The sequence below is a fragment of the Bos javanicus genome, chromosome 11 (genome assembly GCF_032452875.1).
Source record: "Bos javanicus breed banteng chromosome 11, ARS-OSU_banteng_1.0, whole genome shotgun sequence".
Lineage (NCBI taxonomy): Eukaryota > Metazoa > Chordata > Mammalia > Artiodactyla > Bovidae > Bos > Bos javanicus.
Genome location: NC_083878.1, coordinates 2,969,813 through 2,991,367, shown reverse-complemented (window position 1 = coordinate 2,991,367; position 21,555 = coordinate 2,969,813). Strand labels below are relative to the sequence as shown.

The following is a 21,555-nucleotide window of genomic DNA, read 5'->3' as shown; positions in this document are numbered from 1 at the left end:
ACCATCTGCCTCCCATGGCGTTCCAAGAAGTGGGCAGCAGAAGGAAGTGGGCAGAAGAGGAAGGAGGGGGTCTTGGCCTTTCAACTGGTCACTGCGCGGCCGTAAGGACCCATCAATCTGAGCCCGAGATGGTGGGGGAAATAGGTGGGGAAGGGCCTTGGGGCCCGCCTGGTGACCCCTGACCCTGGGGATCCCGGTGGGACCAGGAGAACCTGGACGGGGGGCACATACAAGCCCGGCTGCCCTCCCCAAGCGTCGGTCCTGCGTCTCAGCGGGCGCGCCCGGGCCTCCGCTTAGCCTGGGATGCCCTCTCGTGGCCGCTTCGGGCCGGCGCGGCACAGCGCCGCAGGTCCCGCCCTGCCGTCGCGATTGGCTCCCGGGCCCAGACTCAGACGCTTGATTGGTCGGCCCCGTGGTTCGTGCGGACGCCGAATGGTCAGACCGGGCGGTACGCCGAGACCGCGCCCAGGCTGGCCCGTGGCGGTGCCCGCGCCCGGCAGCTGGTGGGCGGGCGCTGAGAGCGACATGGCGGCGCCGCGGCCCTGCGCGGATGGCCCCTGCTGCTCCCACCCCAGCGCGGCGCCCGGCGTGCAGCAGACGCTGGACGAGATGGACTTCGAGAGGGGTGAGGGGGCGCGCGGCTCTGCCGGCCCGGCGCCTCCCGGCGTCCGCAGGCCCCCGGGGCCAAGGAGGTGGCCGTGAACCGGGATCCCTGGAGCGAAGCGGCCGGGGTGGGGGTGGGAGCGGGTCTGGTCGGAGCGCGGGCCGGCTGTGGGCTCGCAGCTCCCGCGTAATGAGAGCCCGCCGGGGACCTGGCGCGAGCTTGGCAATAGAAACGCCGGCTCGTCTGCAGGTCGAGAAACAGGCATTGGCTTCGGTAACTTTCCGCAGTGGTGCGGCGGGATCCGACTCTCCACCTGGTGCGACCCCGGGACACCCAGGCCCGCTCCGGGGTCTGAGAGGGACCGGGCGGCAGAGTCTGCTTCCAGGGTATTGCACCCACCCCGAGAGTATGGAGCTTCAGACCAGGGGGCTGCGCTGTTCCGGGCTGTTTGTCGGCACTGCAGGTGTCATCCTTACGTGTGCGTCAAGCGGGGTAACTCCTTTGCCCCAGACTATCCATGGTGCCCGCAGCTGTGTGCGCAGAGCCTTGCTCTGTCTGGTTCCCCAGCACCTGCACGGCCTGCCACCTTTGACCCCGACTCTGCTCAGGCCTTCCAGCCAGAGTCCCTGAGATGTGTGTAGGGTTCCGAGGACTCTGAGGATTCCACAGATTAGATGCCTGCTCACCACTTTGCCTGTGGTTTTCACTTGGGGCTGATACCTGACAGTGTTTGGTTGTGACTGTATATTCAAGCATCTTAAATAGTACTTTATCCAACACTGGTGTGTTTGAACTGGGGAAGAAGGGAAGTTGTGTCTGGCCAGTCTCCTGTCCTGGTTAGACACGCCCCTGGTCTGTCTTGCTCCAGCGCCCCTCAGTGCACAGCTCAGAGGAGGTGCTCAGTTCACATTTGTTGAGCAGACGAATTCCCATTTGGTAGATGAGAAGACTGAGGTCGAGAGGTAAAGGAAGTGCTAGAAGCCCCCAGTCCGTGAACATTATTCAGTGCTTGGGTTCTGCCTCTGCAGGAATCTGGTCAGCAGCCCTGAACGGAGACCTGGGCCGAGTGAAGTATTTAATCCAAAAGGCAGTGGACCCCAGCCAGCCTGACTCCGCAGGCTACACGGCTCTAGTGAGTTGGGGAGGAGCCTCAGCTCTGGGTTCCTGCTCTCTGGGCGGGGATGGTGTTTGCCTTCTGTCTTCTCCCACTCTTTCTTCTCTCCCAGCAGGGTTTCTGTTTAAGCATCTTATGAACCTGGTTTTTTTTTAATTAGCCGAGGTGCTTTTCACTGATTGTTTAACATCATTTTCATAACGGTAAAGAATCCACCTGCCAATGCAGGAGACGTGAGAGACCTGTGTTCCATCCCTGGGTCAGGAAGATCCCTTGGAGAAGGGAATGGCAACCCACTCCACTATTCTTGCCTGGAAAATCCCATGGATAGAGGAGCCTCTTGGGTTACAGTCCATAGGGTCGCAAAAGTCAGACACAACTGAGCGCCTAACACTTTCACTCTTCACTTTCATAATGATGCTGTGAGATAGGAGTGGTAATTACTGAGACTCCCCAGCAACCCAGTGGTTAAGATTTCACCTTCCCATGCAGGAGCACAGGTTCTACCTCTGATTGGGGAACCAAGATCCCACATTCCTGGGAACTGCTGAGCCCGAGTGTCGCAAGGAAAGATCCCGCATGCCGCGACTAAGACCTGACACACCCCAAAATAAATAAACATATTTTTAAAAGGAATGGTTATTATTCCCACTTTCCAGTGGCTGAATCTGAAGCTAGGCATGCAGGCTCGCCCTGGTCACCTAGCTGCCAGAGGGGGCTCCGGCCGCCGCTGCGGCCCTCGCCCAGGGTTCTGCCTCCTGACCCCGGCTCTGTTCACCGCAGCACTACGCCAGCCGCAATGGGCACTACGCCGTGTGCCAGTTCCTGCTGGAGAGTGGGGCCAAGTGTGACGCCCAGACCCACGGGGGAGCCACCGCCCTGCACCGCGCCAGCTACTGCGGGCACACGGACATTGCCCGGCTCCTGCTCTCGCACGGCTCCAACCCCAGGCTGGTGGACGCCGACGGCATGACCAGTCTGCACAAGGTGCGTGGCCGCTCAGAAGTCTCACAGGCCGCGAGAACCTGTCTCTTGTCATGGTAAAACCTAGAACATGGGAACTCTCCGGCTGTCCAGTGTTCAGGACGTGGCACTCTCACTGCTTGGGCCCAGGTTCCATCCCTGGTCAGAGAACTAAGACCTCACAGGCCACACGGCACAGCCAAAAATAAAAAAGGTGTAACATGTTCATGGCAGGAAACATGGGGAGAACAGCAAAGCGTAAAGTAGAAAATTGGAATCATTTGTAATCTCAGTGCTCGCCTATCATCACTTGAGGATTAACATATAATTTTCCAGCCAGTTTCCTGTGCACGTAAATTAGTGCAAAACATAAGGTGTCATTTTCTTTCTTTTAGTGATGCATCCTCAATGCTTTTTTCACGTAGGTTTTGAAACTTGTACCTACCCTTGCCTGTCCTTCTAGTCCACTTTCCACACTGTGACCAGAGTGATCATTTAATTAAAAGTTTTCTGCCTAGAAACACGTACCCGCAGTGAACAGCTTGAGGAGCACAGAATACCTGCTCTGGACACAAATTTCGCTCCCCGCCCCCCTTCCCAGCAGCTCAGTCTTCTGGGTCACTTTATTGACTGAGGGGATTTTCTGCAGAAATTAACACCTGTAGCTGGCGATTTTTCTTTTGGCCAAAAATTAATTCTGTTATTTCACCAACACTTTGCAAGTTATTGGGCTTCCCAGGTGGGGCAGTGGTCAAGAATTCGTCTGCCAAGGCAAGAGATGTGGGTTTGGTCCTGGATCGGGAAGATTCCCCTGGAGGAGAAAATGACAACCCACGCCAGTATTCTTGTCTGGGAAATCCCGTGGACAGAGGAGCCTGGCGGCCCACAGTCCATGGTGTTGCACAGAGTCGGATGTGACTGAGCACACGCGTTGTGGGTTATTACATTCAGCAGTTACCACTGGACACACCTGTAAAGGCTTCTGATTTTTGTGACACGTTGTCTTCAGTCCACTCTGCTGTAGAAGCAAAGGAGCATTCTGTCTTTTTGTTGGTCTAACATTCGTATCGTCTGAATCAGAGCTTTATTCTGGAGAACTAGCATCTTCTTAGACACTAGCATATGTGTCACTTGGAGGATTGGAGAAAGTATCTTCATAAAATTCACCAAAAAATTCTTCACTCAAAATTTCTCGATGCATCATTTTTGAAAATTTTACATTTATAACATATACAGCATTGGGACAGGAACCTAATGGAGCAAAATGTAAATGATGCCGACGGTTATGTTATATAATGAACCCTGATCAGTTTTAACTCCAGCAGTGCACAGTGAGTCAACTGTATCACTGTCTGAAAACGTATTGATATGTCTCTGGTCAGTCATGTGTTAGGGCGTCCCCTTTTGCCAATTTCTTGTTTATCTTTGAAAGGCAGTTGATGCGTCTGTAAGGCCTGTGTGTATAATCTGATCCTCTCTTAGCCCACTTGATCTTCTCCCAGAGCCATGGTTTAAAGCGCAGTTCGGACCACACCATGCCTTCGAGTCTTCTGAAGGCTTGCTTCTACCAAGTCCTTAAGCTGGTTAACAGGCCTTTGGGGTTGGCCCCTGCCTGCCTGTCAGCTTGTCCTGAGCTCCTTCCCGGCCCATTGCCTGTTATGCTCAGGCCCCGCTTGTTGTCTTCAGTTTCTTTCTTTCTTTTTCTTTTAAGTAATTGTATTTATTTGGTTATTTTTTGGCTGTGCTGTGTGGGCTTTTCTCTAGTTGCAGCAAGCAGGAGCTCCTCTTCATTGTAGTGAGCGGCTTCTCATTGCAGTGGCTTCTCTAGTTCTGGAAGACAGGCTGTAGAGATGTAGGCTTCAGTGGTTGCCGCTCCCAGCTTCAGACCACAGCTCCAGTCATGGTCCACGGGCTTAGTTGCTCCTCGGCATCTGGGATCTTCCCAGATGAACCCGTGTCTCCTGTGTTGGCAGCAGATTGTTTACCACTGAGTCACCAGGGAAGCCCCCGTCTCCCGTCTCTAGAACCCACTTCTGTATCCCTTGCAAGCCACAGGCAGCGGCTCCTGCTGTCCGGAGGCCTCTCCTCTCCCTTTGCCCTCTGGCTTGTGTCTGTTCTTTCTGGACCATCACACGCTCAGAGACCTTCCTCTTCCTTGCGGAGGGCAGCTCCCCCACCCGGATGCCCAGAGCACCCTGCACCTGCCTCCTGCCTCCTCCCTCTTGGAGCCCCCTCTCCATGATCTCTGCCTCTCTCACTGGGGCGGCTGGAGTTGGCCTTGTTTCCTCTTGCAGCCAGAGCACCAGGCTCAGATGCTGAGAGACCAGCTGGGGGCCCTTTTGTGTGGAGACCCTTGCCGGTTGGAGAGGCAGATTGCTCATTTCCCAGTGGTCTGAACCGGTGTTGCTCGAGTGTTTCACCACCACAGCGCCCGCGATGAGTGTTGACAGGCAGGACACTCCCGGGGACAGACCAGCTGCTTTCACCCACGGCTTGCAGCATTTTCGAGAAATTCAGAGAGCGAGTATGTGTGAGGAATCTGAATCACCCGGCCCTTCCTTCCAGCCTCCCTCCCTCCCTCCCTCCCTTCTGCAAATGTTGGCACCTTGGTTTTTTTTTTTTTTTTTGCTAAAAATTACTTGGAATTCGTCTCACAACTGCTCATAACTCACCTGCCTGAATTGAAGCAATAATATTCAGAACCCCAGGTCTGTCCTCATCAAGATATTTATGCCTAGTAAAGATTTAGATTCAAATTTGAGATGGTGTTGGGTACTAATATTTGATATCCTTCAGGAGCCCTTGTCTGTTGGAAGAAGTGGGGAATAGAGTGATATAGCTATTGAGAGCTCGAACTTTGGGGTCAGACAGACCTGACTTAGAACTCCCCAGGCTGCTGTGCTAGCTCTGTGACCTTGGACAAGTTACTCAATTTTTATAAGCCTCAGTTTCTTCATCTATAAAATAGAAACAATAGTATTTCTTACCTCTGATGGTTATTGGAGACGTTGAGTAAGATAATCTGTGTAAGTCACGTAACTCTGTTCTTTTTTGGAGGATGTGGGTTAGAATTAACATCTGAACTGTTTATCTCAGAGGGAAGAGGAGAAACCTGGGTAGTACACCTATTTCTCTCTGCTCATCTGAAAGTTCCCCAGGACAAGGGCCATGTCTGATGTTCTTGTGCCCATGGTGCCCCCTCTAGACAATACGCTTGTTTGTATAGATGCTGTTCTTTATTTTTTTTTAATTTTATCATTTTTGGCGTGTGCTAGGTCTTTGTTGCTGTGTATGGGCTTTCTCTAGTTGTAGCGAGTGGAGGCTACTCTAGTGTGGTGCACAGGCTTCTCGTTGCAGAGCGTGGCTCTAGGTATGTGGGCTCAGTTGTCCTGTGGCATGTGGGATATCCTGGACCAGGGATTAAGCATGTGTCCCCTGCATTGGCAGGCAGATTCTCAGCCACTGGACCCCTGAGGTTGTGGTCCACTGTACTTGTTCTTTCTTTTTTCCCCTCTTTGGCTGCACCTGGCAGCATGTAGGATCTTGGTTCCTTGCCAGATCCCTGTGGCACGTGGAATTTTTCTGGACCAGGGATTGAACCTGCACCCTCTGCAGTGTAAGTGCAGAGTCTTAACCACTGGATGCCAGGGACGTCCTCTGTACTTGTCGTTAATGTGCAGGCTTCAGCAAAGAAGCATGGCCCCTGAGCAAAGGGCGCAGGAGGGAAAGCTCAAGCCGACTGCCCGAGCGGCACCAGGGTGCCCCACCGCCCTGCACACGCATCATTGGCCGGAGTCAAGGGAAATCTGCTCAGCCAGCCAGCAAGACCTGTTTTAGGACCTAAAGAGCCCCAGACGTAGAGCAAGAAAGAGCGGGGCGCAGTGGGGTTCAGCTTTTGATCGGGCTCCTCTCCCCGCAGGCTGCCGAGAAGGGTCACGTGGACATCTGCTCCCTCCTGCTGCAGCACAGCCCAGCCCTGAAGGCCGTGCGGGACCGGAAGTCCCGGCTCGCCTGCGACCTGCTGCCTGTCAACAGCGACCTGCGGGACCTGCTGGCCAGCTGAGTCGCCGCCTCCTGTCTCAGCAGCGCACTGAGGACTCGGACAGCTCTCCCAGCCCCCGCCAGGACAGCACCCGAGCCGCAGGGTGAGAGCCTGAGGCCGAAGGACCGGCAGAGCCACGTTCTGACCCCTCGAAGCGAGGGAATTCAGCTTGCGGGGGCTGCCAGGGTTGTCGCCTGGACAGATGATCGTATTCTAAATTAGCTCGTGTGGAAACATCTATCCACTTAGAAAAAATAAAGTTACAGCCTTACCTCATCCCCTGCACAAAAATAAATTTGGAGTTAAGACCCAAATCTGAAAATATAAATCTATGTAAGCATGAGAAGAAGCTATGGAATACGGGACACATGAACAGCTGCTTTCTAGCCAGGCGACCTCGCCACCACGGTACCTGCTGTGTCCCGTGTCTCCATCGCTCAGATAGGAGTGACTGTGGTGGGGTCCCTGTGGGGATGAGACAAGTGAAGATCTGAGGAGCACTGAGGGGGCGCCCAGAGCCTTGCAGACAGCATTTGAGCTCCCACCTCCCGAAAACCTGACCCGCACCTGCATCTATACCATAATTCCATTCATGTTAACTGTCTGAGAGACTGCTGCTGCTAAGTTGCTTCAGTCGTGTCCGACTCTGTGCGACCCCAGAGACGGCAGCCCACCGGGCTCCCCCGTCCCTGGGATTCTCCAGGCAAGAACACTGGAGTGGGTTGCCATTTCCTTCTCCAACGCATGACAGTGAAAAGTGAAAGTGAAGTCGCTCAGTCCTGTCCGACCCTCAGCAACCCCATGGACTGCAGCGCACCAGGCTCCTCCATCCATGGGGTTTTCCAGGCAAGAGCACTGGAGTGGGGTGCCATCGCCTTCTCCGTCTGAGACTACAAGGTGCTGTTGTTTTATGTTGCATTCATTGCTAATTGCCAGTGAGGTTGAATGCCTGTCTTCTGTGACCTTGTTCAAACTTAAATTTTAAAATTAAAAAAATTTTTTCCTGGATTCATAGGAGTCACTTATGTATTTTGGACATTGATCCTTTGTTTTGTATATGTATATCCATATATATCTTTTTCATGCTGTCTCTTGTCTTAACTGTGTTCGTTGTTACCTGTTTATGAAAATTGGTACAGTGGATGGCAGTTTGGCAATATCTACTAAAATTTAAGTGAGCAAGACCAATACTTCTAGTTTCTCTGTAGCTCCCTAGAGAAATATCCATGTATACAAAGTTATCGTGTGTGTGTGTGTGTGTGTGTGATCTTAGTTCCCTCGCCCGGGATGGAACCTGTGTACTCTGCATTGGAAGCAGAGTCTTAACCGCAAGTCCCCAAAGATGTTTATTTACAGATGCATTTACAAAGATGTGCACCGGAGCATGGGGTGAAATGTTTTAAAAAAGAAGAAAAAAAGTAGAGCTAAACCCAGTGCTCCCAACAGGGGGACAAGTAAGACTCTGGTCTTGGAGCCACATGGGCAGAGTTGAGGTTCCCAGCCATGAGTGCAGCCTGTGCTGACCTGGAGAGAGTGCTGAGTTGTGACCACAGTAGAGTAGGTAGAGCCACATAGGAACTCAAACACACTCACACACACTCAGGAGGAGGTGTGTGAAATTGCACCCACTGTTTCCCCAGGTGGGGGTCCTGAGCGTGATTTGCTATGTGTGGACTTATTTATAAGAGGTAATTTTTTTCTTCGATAAAGTAATACCAACGATAAATTAATACTAGTTAGCTCCATGTGAGTACCAACGGTCTTCCGCTGAGCATTTCAGATACAGCGTCGATATCCTCGCCCTGGGATGTTGGAGGAGAGGAGTCATGGTGTCGGTGGCGGGCAGTGGAGTCCGAGTTCAAATCCTGCTTATTTTTGTCGGTTTCACCTCACTCTCCTCCAGGTAACTCTTCCCTTCCTCAGGACCACAGGCCAAAAGTCACCTTTGAGAAAAACACCCTGGGCCGTAAGCACAGAAGAGTTGCTCTAAAAAGCCCTGGGCTCCCCAGGTCTGGGAGCTCAGAGCCAACTGTAGTTGGACCCTCAGCGGCCCTGGACCCACGGCTCTCCCTCCCCCGCCACCCGTCCTGCTCATCTCTGCTCATATGGCTTCCAGGCCGAATCTTACCAGCTATCAGGTTTCCTTTCAAAGGTCAAGGCAGAAATTCAAGGCACAGCTGGGTGGAAGGCATGCTTGGTGTCTTGGGGAGAATCAGGAAGGTTGACCAGTAGCTGCAGATGAATCGCTTTGCAACTGGGTTAATGGTTAACGTTTGTTCTTAGACCTGGAGCGCATCTGAACCTCACCTTGCTGGGGAAGGATGTGCCCCTGACCCGGCAGGGCATCTGGCTGGGGACCTGCATGTGAGCCATGGAAGTCTCTTCCAGAGGCGTGAGGTGCCAATGACAGACTGGGCTTGGCTCCTGAGGTGGCCTAGCTTAGGACGTTGACCTTGACCATTGGAGTGGTGAGGGGGCAGGGGGTTGCCTGGGGAAGGAAACCAGTGGGAGCAGCCAGGTTTCAGGCTGGAAACTGGCCGAGAGGTGGGAAGTCACTTGGTTTCTTCCTGTAGGAGCCAGGGAGCTTCCTGAGGCAGAAATCAGCCTCTTCGGTCTCTCCCTTGGAGGTCCACTTCAGGATTCTGGCCTCCTATTGCCAGGGTAGTTGCGCTGTCTCCCAGGGTCTCCCTCCACAGCAACACGGAGGCTCACACTTCTTTTTCTCCATGGTGTCTACACTTGGGAGCATGTATGTGTGCTAAGTCGCTTCAGTTTTGTCCGACTCTGCAACCCCATGGGCCGTAGCCTGCCAGGCTCCTCTGTCCTTGGGATTCTCCAGGCCAAGAAAACTGGAGTAGGTTGCCATGCCCTCCTCCAAGGGATCTTCCTGACCCAGGGTTCAAACCAGCATCTTCTGCATTGGCAGGCAGATTCTTTACCACTAGCGCTGCCTGAGAAGCCCACACTTGGGAGAATGGGAGATATTTCCCCTTGAACCTGGGCTGGTGGCCCCGCGTCCAGGATGTGTGTTGATTGGTTGAAGCACCTCTGAGTAGGTGCAGGATGGGGGTGTCTGAGGATGCAGCTGACTCAGCTGAGAACAGCTCTTTCTCCTGCCTGCACAGGCTAAGTGCCCGAGGCAGTATTTTGGTGAGAGTTACAGAGCCACAGAGTTATCTGGCCTGGGCCCAGGCCTCTGCCTTGCCCTCCCCCTGCCCCCCGGCTGGCTCTACTATAAAAGGGTTGAGCTGCTCGGCTCCTCTCACTGAGGGCCTGAAGAGTGGGGGGACCATGAACTTCAGCATCCAGCAGTTGGTGAGGACTTGGGGCAGGGGCCGGGCAGTGGTTTGGGCACCCCGGGACTGTCTCAGCAGAACGAGGGTGTTGGGCAGCTGCTTCGTGCAGCCTCTGGAGGTTTGAGTAGTAGAAACATGTGGTTCCGTTCTGGTCGGTCTGCCCAGGTCTCACTGGAGGGGCTAGGGAGCGAGAGAGGGAGGAGACAGGAAGGGGCCAGGCAATGGTCGACAAGAAATTCCTTGAGTTCAGTGGGTTCTGCCCTTGACTATGATGGCAGAAGAGGATTGGGAAGTGGCACGTTACCCCGGGAGACACGAGTATGGCCCAGGTGCTGGCTGAGCTCGGTTGTGTTGCTGGTCGTTGCTGGGGAAATGGTCTGGAGGGTCTGACCGCCTTGCCTAGGGAAGGGGAGAAGGTGCTTGCGTTCCCTGGGCAGAGAGAGAAGCAGGGACGCCAGTGACGCTTCAGGCTGTCTGTTGCAGGAGGCCCGGCATGGAGGCCGCAGGGGTCACTTTGTGCCCCCAGCCCCACTGCCAGCCAGTTCAGCCTGTGCTGGGAGGCGGGTTGCAGGGCCCAGGAACTGTCTGATTGCCTGAGTTCACTTTAGAAGGCAATGGAATAGTTCCATGTGGCTGGAAGCCATAACCTCTGCCATCCTATCGTCCCAGCCTCTTCTCTCTCCTCAATTTGCTTCTTCCTGGGTGCCGCCGGCTTCTGAATCCTGGGGGCAGGGGCCAGGGGAGGGAGAAAATGGTTCGCTGTACAATGGGCTCCACCCTAAGCGCAGCCCCAGTAACTCATTTCATCTTCGGCACCGGGAGGAAAGAGCTAGCTTCCCAAAGAGCCAATGAATGCGGGGATTTCGCATTTTACCCAGGAGCATCTCCGCGGTCCCCCTACCCCCTGCCCCCACCTGGGGTCAGGTGGCAGTGTGGCGTGATCTGGTAGGAATGTTAAGGACAGCCACCCACGAGGGAGGCCCTGAGCTCACCTGGATGCGGCCCAGCAGTATAAATAGATGCGGTGTCAGGCGCCTGCTGCTGGGTTCTGCTGACAGGACAGAGTGGGCAGCAGCCAGCTGCCCTCCTGGGTCTCAGACCATGCTGTAGGTGGTGAGAGCCAACAAGGAGCGGGTGGACCGCCACGGCACTCTGCACAGGTCCAGGTAGGCTCATTGATCTTGCGTGTCAGCTCCTGGCAGGACCCCGTCCAGCACAATTGTGTTTGCTAAGTTTTGTCACTTAGTCGTGTCTGACTTTGCGACCCCATGGGCTGCAGCCCACCAGGCTCCCCTGTGCATGGAATTCTTCAGGCAAGAAGACTGGAGTGGGTAGCCATTGCCTTAGGGCTCCTCCTAATTTTCCTGAGTCTTTGTCCTCATCTGTTCCTACAGGTAAGTGGAGAGAGAGTTGAAAGGACGAAATTGGAATGTGGACATGGAGTTCCTGATCCTGGAGGGGGCCTTCGCAGCTGGAGGCTGGGGCCCCAGGAGGCCGAGGCCCGGGAGAGGCAGAAACTGGACGAGGAGAAGAGGAGGAGAGTGAGTGGCCAGAGGTGGTGGCCCGGGGGGCTGGGTGCGGGCAGGCTGAGCGGCGGGGCTCAGGGGCTGATGGCCTGGGTGGGCACTCCTGCTGCCTAAAGACGAGGGTGAGACCAACCAAGAGATGCCCCAGGGCTCCAGCGGCTGACGGCTGGCATGGTCCTGTTTCTGCCACAGCTTGAAAGATTTAACAGTTCCAGAACTAACTTGGAGAACCTGGCTGATTTGGAAAAGTTGGTTCAAAGACGGAAAGAAAAGCGACTGAAACGCAGGGTCCCCCCCAAGGCACCCCAGCCTGAGGTCAAGGTGAGCGAGGGTGCCACACCCGGGCTGGAGTTCATGAGCTGGAGCCTCCTGTCCCCATGAAAGACCTGGGGAGGAGCTGCCCAGCCCCCACCTGGAGACCCCTTTGCCACCGGTGTCAGTCTGCCTCGGCTGCTGGCAGAACAAAGTACCACAAGCTGGGGGCTTAGACAGCAGCTGTGTATGTACGGTCTGCTCAGAGGCTGGCAGTCCGAGATCAAGGGTTCATCTCTGATCAGGGCTAGTTCATCCCGAGGCTCTGGGGGGTGGATCTGCCCATGCCTCTCCCCGGCGTAGGGGTTGGTGGTAATCTGCTGTCATTTCCTTGGCTTGTGGATGCGTTGTTCCAGTCTCTGCCCTGAGCTCACACAGTCCACAAGGCATTCCATGTGTGCATGCCTGTATCCAAATGTCCCCTTTCAGTAAGGACTTGTCATATTGGAACAGGGCCCACCTACTCCAGGATGACCTCATCTTAAATAATTACAGCTACAGTGACCCCATTTCCAAGTAAGGTCATGCTCAGAGTGCTGGGGTTAGGACCTTAACCTATGAGCTTGGAGGAGACACAGCTCAATCCATAACCCCACCCCATACCTGTTCAGTCAGTCTTCGGAGGGCAGGATTGTGTTTTTAAAGTTTATATTTATTTACGTAACTGGCTGTGTGGGGTCTTAATTGCCTCATTCTGGATCTTTGGTTGCAGCGCATGGACTCTCTAGTTGTGGCTTTCGGACTTCAAAGTGCACAAGCTCTGTAGTTTTGATGTGTGGGTTTAGCTGCTCCGTGGCATATGGGATCTTAGTTCCCTCATCAGGGATGGAACCCTTGTCCCCTGCATTGCAAGGGAGATTCTCAACCATTGGACCACCAGGGAAGTCCCTGGGGGCAGGTTTTTTTAATCTGTTGTTTGTATAAGCTGATAGTGCGCTGGTCCTCAGCCGGCTCTCTGGTTAGGCTGGTGAGGCCGTGCATCCCAACAGCCTCTCGAGTGAGTGGGCCTTGTCCTTGAACTTAACTGGCTTTCCTGGTGGCTCAGATGGTAAAGAATCTGCCTGCAATGCAGGAGACCAGGGTTCAATCCCTTGGTCAGGAAGAGCCCTTGGAGTAGGAAATGACAACCCACTCCAGTATTCTTGCCTGCAGAAAACCCAAGGACAGAGGAGCCTGACGGCTGTAGTCCATGGGGTCACAATGAGTCAGACATAACTGAGCGACTAACACTTTGAATTTACTCAGCCGCAGCCACAGGCCCAGCTGGAACCCGTGGGCCTGGAGGTGTTCCTGAAGGCAGCTGCTGAGAACCAGGAGGCCCTGATTGACAAGTACCTGGCAGACGGAGGGGACCCCAATGCCCATGACAAGGTATCGAGGGTGGTGCAGGCATGGTGAATGCCTCGGAAACCACAGGGCTTTTGCTCCATGGGGCTCAAGTCCCATGGTGCCTCCTGAGTGGGGAGGGAGTGGGACCGCCAAGGGTGGCCAAGCTTCCTGCACCTGACCTCCCACACTCTCCCCAGCTGCACCGCACGGCCTTGCACTGGGCCTGTCTGAAGGGTCACTGTGAGCTTGTGAACAAGCTGCTGGAGGCAGGTGCGGCCGTGGACACTCGGGACTTGGTGAGACTCAGGGAAGGGCCACCCCCACGGCGAGCCTCCCACTGGCTTCCCCCAACATCAGGGTGAGTTGGGTGCTTCTGTTTGCAGCTGGACAGGACCCCAGTGTTCTGGGCCTGCCGCAGAGGGCACCTGGACATCCTCAAACAGCTGCTAAACTGGGGCGCCCAGGTCAACGCCCGAGACAAGGTGAGGGCACGGGCCAGGGGAAGCCCGATGCTCTTTGGGGTCGGGACACAGCCGTGCCAGCCTGTGATGACATTGCCGCCCCTCGCTGCTCTCTCAGATCTGGAGCACACCCCTGCACGTGGCCGTGCGCACGGGACACTGCGACTGCCTGGAGCACCTCATCGCCTGTGGGGCCCGCATCGACGCGCAGGACAAGGTCAGCGTCTGGTCACCAGAGGCTGGGGATGCTCACCCCCGCGGCCGGGGACTGAGGGAGCCCTAGCTCAGCCACGCGTGGCACCTGCTGACCTGCCTGCCCCTCCCGGGGAGCGGGGCTGAGGAGGATGACACCCCATCCCTCTCGACAGGAAGGTGACACGGCTCTGCACGAGGCAGTGCGGCACGGGCGCTACAGAGCCATGAAGCTGCTGCTGCTCTACGGAGCTGGGCTGGGCGTGCGCAATGCGGTGAGTGCGGGCGGGCGGCTGGGCGGGGTGGGCGGCTCAGGGACGAGACTGGGCACTGAGCCAGCGCCCTCCTTCCAGGCTTCAGTGACCCCAGTGCAGCTGGCCCGGGACTGGCAGAGGGGCATTCAGGAAGCACTGCAGGCCCATGTCAGGCATACCCGGACCCGGTGCTGACGACCTGCGGGCCACTCACAGCCTCATTCCAGCCCCATCACCCCCCGCCCTCCCCGTGGTCCTTCCTTGGCACACCCCCCACCCCGGCCTGACCCCTCGTCTCCAGGCAGCCCTGTCAGACAGGGCCACTCCGAGAGGGGGACAGGTAGGAAAGCCTTCCTACCTGCAGTCTGGGGCTGAGCCGTGCCCAGCAGGGCGCGAGCTGGGGGCCGAAGCAGAGGACCCGGGTATGCAGGGCAGGAAACTGGGTCCAGTCGAGGGGCAGCAGGGGGCTGGTGCCAGGATGGAACGGGAAGGGAGCGAGCCCCAGGCTTCCAGGGCCAGTGCAGGATACAGCTCCTCAGTGTCCACCAGGCCTGCGGCCAGGAGATGACCCAGCTCAGCCCTCCACGAGGGCCCACCTGCCGTCAGGGGGTGACATGTCGCATGGCCACCGCCATCCAGGCCACACAGGTGCCCTTGGGCACAAGTTTCTCCAGGGGCCTCAGTTCCTATCAGCAGCAACCCTGATAGCGTCTGCAGTAGCTCCAGATGCTTCAGCCTTGAGGCTCTGAGCTGGGTCTGCTGTCTGGAGGGGGCTGCTCAGCGGGTCTGAGCCCCCCAGTACAGAAGGCCAGCCCCAGCCCGGTTGCCTCAGCAGCCCCAGGGCTGACGAGCTGGAGCTAACGTTTACCCCAGGGAAGTCTTGTGCTCTCGGTCAGGCCCGCCTGCCGCACTCGTCCGCCAGCTGGCAGCTCCTTGCAGAGAAGTGCCCAGGTGCTGGGGGTTGCTTGTGGCCCACTCAGCTTCTGGGGCAGTGGCCCGTAACCCTGCTCTGCCCTGGGCGCGGACGCCCCCTGGCCCGAGCGCGGCACCGTGGCCTGGCCCGAGCGCAGCACTGTGGCCTGGCCCCTGTGGCCATGCCACTCGCCCTCCTTCAGGGCAGGACGTGGAGGGCTCTGAGCTCGCCTGCTCCTTCCCCTTCTCCCCTGATGAGGTGGCTGAAGGCACAGCCTTTGCACACTCCCCAAAGCTTCCTCTCACCATCCTTCCCTGCACACTCCCCAAAGCTTCCTCTCACCATCCTTCCCGGGTCACGCCACGCACATGCAGACTTGTACCTCTACAGCTGGCGGGGCTGGGTCCTTTAATGCCAGAAACCAGAAAGCAAACCTTTGAGAACAACTTTGCCCCAAATGGAGAACCACAGGCAGAGCGATGGGCTCCGGGACGGAGGTCAGCCTCCCTCACGTAAGGAACCTGGGCTGATAGCCACTCTGCAGCAGTTATTTTTCGTCTCAATGGCCACCTTCTCAGGCCGAGGACAAGGCAATTTCTACTCGGTGCAAAAGCTGGCAAGAGCTCCGAAGGACGGCCGCACGCCTTCCCCTCACACGGGCAGCTCCTGCCCTATTGTGACAAAGCCCCCCGTTCACCCAGACATGGGGGCCACAGGTGAACAGGTGGTCAAGTCCACGGAGAAGACAACTTCCCATCTAGAAAATGGGGACACTTAAGTGACAGAAATACCTTTTTATACGCATCACTATTTTTTGTTCATTAAAACTGGTTGATTATCCACCATGGCCTGGTTGTCTGTTCTGGGCCAGAAAGGGCCAGTTCCACTGGCTCTGGGCTTCGTCTTCCTCAGCAGCAAACCCCAGGCCTGATCACCGTGCTGGCCTGAGAGCAAGACCAGCCCCTGAAAGCAGAGCAGGCAGGCAGGGCAGTGTTTCTCAGCTAGGCTGCCTGTTAGAATGAGGAGGAAAGATTTCAAAAATCCTCATGTTGGGTTTCCCTGGTGGCTCAGGAGTTAAGAATCCACCTGCCAACACAGGCAACAACGGTTCAATCCCTGGTCCAGGAGGATCCCACATGCAGAGCAACTAAGCCTGTGAGCCACAACCATTGGGCCTGCGCTCTAGAGCCTGGGAGCCACCACTACTGAAGCCCACAGGCCTACCGTCTGCGCTCAGCACCACGAGAAGCCACAGCTAGGATGGCGCCACTCACAGCTAGAGGAAAACCAGCGCAGCAACGCAGGTTCAGCACAGTCAAAAAAATTAATTTGAAAAAATCCTGACGTTCAGGGAATTCTGAAAATCCCCTGGTGGTCCCGTGCTTCCACTGCAGGGGGGCAGGGGTTCAGTCGCTAGTCAGGGAACTAAGATCCGGCATGCCGTATGGCCAAAAGGTTAAAACATCACAAAGCCTTGATGTCCAGCCTGAGTAAATCAGAACCCCAAGGTGGGCCCAGGAATAAGCATTTTTATACAGTTGACATGCCTGTCTATGAAGGTGATCCTAAGGAATCTTCGTTTCAAAAAAAATGAAAACAGCACCTAGAATGCTCTCAGGATACAAAACCCTTTTCTATATACTAGTGATGATTCTGAACACTAAAGCACACAGTAGTACTTACGATTTGCTAAAAAGGAAACCCACTTAGGTGTGAGTCTTACAAAACGTGTAAGGGCCTGCAGGCTGAAAACTACACAGTGCTGATGAATGAAATCAAATTTAAATAGATGGAGACATACGCACGGATTGAAAGTTATAATAAAGATGTCAGTGCCACCTGAATTGATACACAGGTTTAACCAGTTCCTGATAAAATCCCAGCAAAGTTTTGTTTTTTTTTTTTTTGTAGATTAGACAAGTTATTTGAAAATAACATTTGTATACCTGAATTTATTTTCAAGATAAACTGAAATGCACATCGCCAAGTCTTGAGATACAAGATTGAAGGTGTATTTCTTAAAAATACAACTTTATGTTGTACTTTGAAATAAATGATGCTTTTTTCAAAAAAAAAAAAAAAAATTAAAACATACAACTCTGGAGAAGAACAAAATGGGAGAAATCAGTCTACTGATTTCAGGGAACTACTAAATAGCTCCTAGGTGGTGCTAGTGGTAAAGAACCTGCCTGCCAATGCAGGAGACAGTTAAGAAATGTGGGCTTGATCCCTGTGTCAGGAAGATCCCTTGGTGGAAGGCATAGCAACCCACTCCAGTGTTCTTGCCTGGAGAATCCCATGGACAGAGGAGCCTGGTGGGCTACAGTCCATGAGGTCGCAGAGTGGGGACACGACTGAAGTCACTCAGCAGCACTCAGTAATCAAGACAGGGTGGTACCAATGGAGAGAGACACATCAGTCAGTGGAGCAGAAGAGATGACCCAGAAATAGATTAATATGCCAAAAGATCCAAAAGTTATTCACTGGAGGAAAGATATGCTTTACAACAAATGGTACTTAAGGTAATGGACCTCTATAGGCAAAAAAAGAAAAAACACCCTTTATTCAAAATGGATCACAAAGGGCTTCCCTGGCAGCTCAGCGGTGAAGAACCCACCTGCCAATGCACAAGACACGGGCTCGATCCCTGGTCTGGGAGGATCCCACATACCATGAACAGTTAAGCCCATGAGCCACAACTACTGTGCCTGAGCTCCACAACAAGAGCAGCCACCCCAACAAGCCTGCACACTGCATGAAGAGCAGCCCCGTTCTCGGCAACAAGCCCGCACACTGCATGAAGAGCAGCCCCGTTCTCGGCAACAAGCCCGCACACTGCATGAAGAGCAGCCCCGTTCTCGGCAACAAGCCCGCACACTGCATGAAGAGCAGCCCCGTTCTCGGCAACAAGCCCGCACACTGCCACGAAGAGCAGCCCCGTTCTTGGCAACAAGCCTGCACACTGCCACGAAGAGCAGCCCCGTTCTTGGCAACCGGAGAAAAGCCCGAGCAGCAAAGACCAAGCACAGCCAAAAACAAATGATTAAGAAAAAAAAAAATCACAAACTTAAATGCAATGAAAAACTATAAACACTTTATAAAAACAATCTTCACAATCAAGTCTAAATTAAAAAAAAAAAAAAGAAAAAGAAACTAGGTAAAGATTTCTTAGGTGGTTTAGGCGCTGAATCATGTCTGACTCTTGCGAACCCACGGACTGTAGCCCGCCAGGCTCCTCTGTCAATGGGATTCTCCAGGCAAGAACACTGGAGTGGGCTGCCATTTCATGATACCAAAAGCATGATCCATAAAAAATGAGTAAAATGGAATTCATCAAAATTTATTTCTGCTATATAAAAAATCCCGTTAAGATAAAAAAGATAAGCTACAGACTGGGAGAAAATATTTGCAAACCAAAAACCCAATCAAGCCTAGTAATTCTCAAAACTCAGCAGTAAAAGAACCAAACAATCTAACTGGAAAATGGACGAAAGACAAACAGACTTTTCACAAAGTGAAGTAAGCACATGAAAAAATACACGTTATGGAAATGCAAATAAAGTCCACAACGAGACAGCACTACACACTTACCAGGAGGGCTAAAATACTTGACACCACCAAGTCCTGGGGAGGACATGGAAAAACTCAACACATTGCTGGTGGGAATGTAAAGTTGTACAGGTGCTCTGAAAAGGTTTGGCAGTTTCTTTTAAAACCTAAATATGCAATAACCATACAGACCTAGCAACTGCATGCCTAATCATTTACCTCAGGGAAGAGAAAACCAATGTTTGCGTCAAGAACCTGTGATGAATGTTCATAGCAGCTTTATTTGGAATAGCCAAAAACTGGAAACCACCCAGATGTCCTTAGACAGGACAGTGAGCCTGTGGTAGAATACCACACAGCAATCACAAAGCAACGATTGACTGACACGTGCAGGAGCCTGGAGGAGACTCCAGGACAATGTGCCAAGTGAGAAAAGCCAGTCCCAACACTTACATACCGTAGGATCCCATTTATACAACATTCTTGAAATGACAAAATTACAGAGATGATGTACAGATTAGTGGTTGCCAGGGATTGGGGATAGTGGCCAGAGGGGGTGGGTGTGGCGTTAAGAGCGTCCGTTGTCCGTTGTGGGCAGATCCTAGTGAGAACAGTTCTGCATCTAGACTGAAGTGGTGGTTACACAGACCTACATGTGATAAGATGCTACAGAACTACATACCCACATTGCACCAGAGGCAGATTCCTGGTTTTCATACTGTAGTCTAACTATGCAAGACAGTGTCGTCATGGAGGAAAACTGGAGGAAGGCTACATGGGATCTCTATCTTTGCAAGTTCCTATGAATCTGTCATTATTTCAAAGTAGAAAGTTATAGGAGAAAATAGGGGAAAAGGCAAGAGCTCTAAATGCAACTTGGTGTCCTGGGCTGGGTCCTGCAACAGAAAAGGACATTATGGAAAATTAGATAAAAGCCTAAGTGAAGTCTGTAATTTAGTTAATAGTTCTGTACCAATGTTAATTTTTTAATTTTGATAAGTGCACCAAGGTTATAGAAGATGTTAACATTCAGGTAAGCAGGCATGATCTGTGAATATAAAATAATTTTACAGAATAAAATCCTGATGCCTGGACTGAGTAAATCAGAACCCCTGGGTGGGTGGGCTGGGGGGAGCGGCCCAGGGAGCAGTATATTTGACTTGCCATGTGATTCCAACGTGCAGCCAAGGTTAACAAACACTCTTCTGCAGAGAGAAAAAATTTTCAAGTATCTATTTCCCACCTGGGTTTGCTCTTGGGAGAGAATTCCTTGAGAAGAGTTTCTAAGTGAGCATGCCACTGTTTTTGGCCTTCACGCCCACTGATCCTGGATAAGGACCCAAATGCCACTGAGAAAGGTTCCAGAAATCCTCCTGCCTCCCTCCCCGGGGTCCCCATGATGCCCCAGTTTCTGCGCAGCTAAAGCACCATGGAAGGTGGATGTAGGTAACCGGAAGACGACAAAAACGCCTTCTTGTTCCCACTTCTCTAAAGCCCCAGAGAGCTGGAACGGGAATGAAGCCAAGAGCTTAAAATGTTTCAGAGCTCTAAGAAAAACTTGTGATGTCACCTTTTTTCCCGAGAAAGGTGATGGGGGTCTACCTGGGCCACACCCAGCCCTGCCTCCCTTGCTGCTCTCTAGGCGCCTTCTAGCCACACAGCACCTCGGGGGCCACCGGCGACCCACTCGGATCCGACGACAGCGGACCAGGCGCATCACAGCAGCCCTTCCCCTCACCTGTGACCTCCCTCTTCTCAACACGTGGAAAACGACAATACTGTTAGTGGTCGCTGAGCCAGGCAGGTGGAGGCGCGGCAGGAAGGAGGGGCTCCTGAACCCCCCAGGGGCCAGTGTGCTCGCTCTGGGCTTGGGACAGGGCAGGAAAAGCCACCTCCATGGGAGGCAGCGGGCCTGGAGGGACACAGCTGCTTCCAGGTTTGGCACGTGGGACAGGCCAGGTGCGTGCTCCGAAGCATAGTGTCATAAGGGAAGCCAACAAGGTGGTTGTGGCCAAGGCCATGGATGTGAACCCCCAGCCCACAATGGTGCTCTTGGTTTGCTCAAGAAATGCTGCCAGCAGCAGAAGGTTGGCAAATAAAGCAGAGAGGGTACAGGTCACGGCCACAGGAAGGCAGTTACCGCGCTCACATCATGGCTTGGCCGGAAGAGGTATAAATACACTGTCACAGGGAGGCTGGCCCTGGGGACTGGAGATGACGCTGTTCCTTTCATTCCATTCGGAAGCAGACTTGGAGGGCTGGCCCCCACTGACCCCCATGTTCTAGGGGTGGGGGCGCAGAACCTGCTGAAGGCTCCTGGCACTGATGTCTGGTTCGGAGGACAGCCAGGACCTGCATGTACAAGGCCATCTAAAACGTGGCCTGCAGGGGACGGGATGGGCTGGCAGGAAGCTGCTTTCCGGCTTGCTCCAGTTCCCCACGTGCTTGTCTGTTCCCCAGACCTGGGGCTGCCTGACAAGCAGCTAAACTCCCGGGTTCCGCCCGGGGCTCTCCTCTGCTGGGAGGCCGGGTCTGCTGTGGTTGGATCCTGGAGAGGAGAGGAGAGGAGAGTCAGCGTTAGAGCATCAATCAAGGGAGTGGGTCCTATGAAATCAGGTGTAAATCCTCTTTAGGAAGGGAGTGGGCGGGTGAGGCAGGGGAGCCTCAGGCTTCTTCGGGAGGCACTGAGGCAGAGCCGGGAGGATTTAGTTAGGAAAATGGTCAGCCTGGTCAGCCTCATGAGAGAAAACCACTGTGAGGACAGAGGCCATCACCGAGAGGCAGGGGAGGCAGGGCTGCTGCCCACAGGAGGCCAAGGCCACTCGGCCAGGCGGGAGACACCTGCCCTTGATAGCACACCTGGCGCCAGCAGGAACGGTCACTGCCAGGCCTCCTGCCTTCTAGGAAAATGACCCGAGAAGCAGCAACAAGGGACAGGAAGTGCCACTCATCCCTCACGGAGGAGAGCCTCCCTTCTGGGGGGAGAGGTCTGCAGGGCCC

General features: G+C 54.0%; 3 protein-coding genes and 1 long non-coding RNA gene across 13 annotated transcripts in view; 2 read left to right on the top strand and 2 right to left on the bottom strand.

Moving 5' to 3' along the window:
- Nucleotides 1-443: 443 nt before the first annotated feature.
- On the top strand, nucleotides 444-7,731 carry ANKRD39 (ankyrin repeat domain 39). Of its 4 annotated transcripts, XR_009739263.1 has the most exons (5): nucleotides 465-625; nucleotides 1,633-1,736; nucleotides 2,502-2,705; nucleotides 4,976-5,131; nucleotides 6,601-6,687. XR_009739263.1 is itself a non-coding variant. In XM_061431571.1 (4 exons), the coding sequence occupies exons 1-4, from the start codon at nucleotides 526-528 to the stop codon at nucleotides 6,742-6,744; spliced, it is 552 nt and encodes a 183-aa protein (XP_061287555.1). In that variant the 5' UTR covers nucleotides 444-525; the 3' UTR covers nucleotides 6,745-7,731. The 4 variants fall into 4 exon arrangements, 1 of the variants encoding a protein (XP_061287555.1); XM_061431571.1 differs by lacking the exon at nucleotides 4,976-5,131 and having other exon boundaries at nucleotides 444-625; nucleotides 6,601-7,731; XR_009739264.1 differs by lacking the exon at nucleotides 4,976-5,131 and having other exon boundaries at nucleotides 467-625; nucleotides 2,502-2,895; nucleotides 6,601-6,686.
- A 289-nt stretch (nucleotides 7,732-8,020) lies between these two features.
- ANKRD23 (ankyrin repeat domain 23) lies at nucleotides 8,021-15,849 on the top strand. 3 transcript variants are annotated; one of them, XM_061431563.1, is made up of 10 exons: nucleotides 9,957-10,038; nucleotides 11,078-11,185; nucleotides 11,414-11,560; nucleotides 11,738-11,866; nucleotides 13,103-13,228; nucleotides 13,384-13,482; nucleotides 13,570-13,668; nucleotides 13,766-13,864; nucleotides 14,016-14,114; nucleotides 14,193-15,849. In XM_061431563.1, the coding sequence occupies exons 1-10, from the start codon at nucleotides 10,015-10,017 to the stop codon at nucleotides 14,286-14,288; spliced, it is 1,026 nt and encodes a 341-aa protein (XP_061287547.1). In that variant the 5' UTR covers nucleotides 9,957-10,014; the 3' UTR covers nucleotides 14,289-15,849. The 3 variants fall into 3 exon arrangements, with proteins under 3 accessions (XP_061287550.1, XP_061287548.1, XP_061287547.1); XM_061431566.1 differs by lacking the exons at nucleotides 9,957-10,038; nucleotides 11,078-11,185 and adding an exon at nucleotides 8,021-8,626; XM_061431564.1 differs by lacking the exon at nucleotides 11,078-11,185 and having other exon boundaries at nucleotides 9,934-10,038.
- Nucleotides 8,107-9,841, bottom strand: LOC133256698 (uncharacterized). The gene is made up of 2 exons (XR_009739267.1): nucleotides 8,852-9,841; nucleotides 8,107-8,666 (listed from the first exon to the last, which is right to left on the bottom strand). It is a non-coding gene; the product is annotated as an uncharacterized LOC133256698 (long non-coding RNA).
- Nucleotides 15,850-18,816: 2,967 nt separating the features above from the next.
- The window catches only part of CNNM3 (cyclin and CBS domain divalent metal cation transport mediator 3), a 35,486-nt gene continuing 32,747 nt past the window's right edge, over nucleotides 18,817-21,555 (bottom strand). For 4 of the 5 annotated variants that reach the window (XM_061431547.1, XM_061431546.1, XM_061431549.1 and 1 more), the window contains one exon: nucleotides 18,817-21,103. Coding sequence is in view for 2 of the 5 variants with exons in the window: in XM_061431546.1 (XP_061287530.1) it covers nucleotides 21,039-21,103 (65 nt within the window). In the remaining 3 variants the exon portion in view is untranslated. The remainder of the gene's footprint in view (nucleotides 21,104-21,555) is intronic. The other variant, XR_009739262.1, reaches the window with a different exon arrangement.

What these genes read in the sequence shown, in the direction of transcription:
- ANKRD39 (XM_061431571.1), top strand. Translation starts at nt 526, where the DNA reads ATGGCGGCGCCGCGGCCCTGCGCGGATGGCCCCTGCTGCTCCCACCCC. An exon ending in CGAGATGGACTTCGAGAGGG is followed by an intron (nt 626 to 1,632) that starts GTGAGGGGGCGC and finishes CTGCCTCTGCAG; the next exon opens with GAATCTGGTCAGCAGCCCTG. An exon ending in CCGCAGGCTACACGGCTCTA is followed by an intron (nt 1,737 to 2,501) that starts GTGAGTTGGGGA and finishes TGTTCACCGCAG; the next exon opens with CACTACGCCAGCCGCAATGG.
- ANKRD23 (XM_061431563.1), top strand. Translation starts at nt 10,015, where the DNA reads ATGAACTTCAGCATCCAGCAGTTG. An exon ending in GGCACTCTGCACAGGTCCAG is followed by an intron (nt 11,186 to 11,413) that starts GTAGGCTCATTG and finishes CTGTTCCTACAG; the next exon opens with GTAAGTGGAGAGAGAGTTGA. An exon ending in GCATCGACGCGCAGGACAAG is followed by an intron (nt 13,865 to 14,015) that starts GTCAGCGTCTGG and finishes CCCTCTCGACAG; the next exon opens with GAAGGTGACACGGCTCTGCA.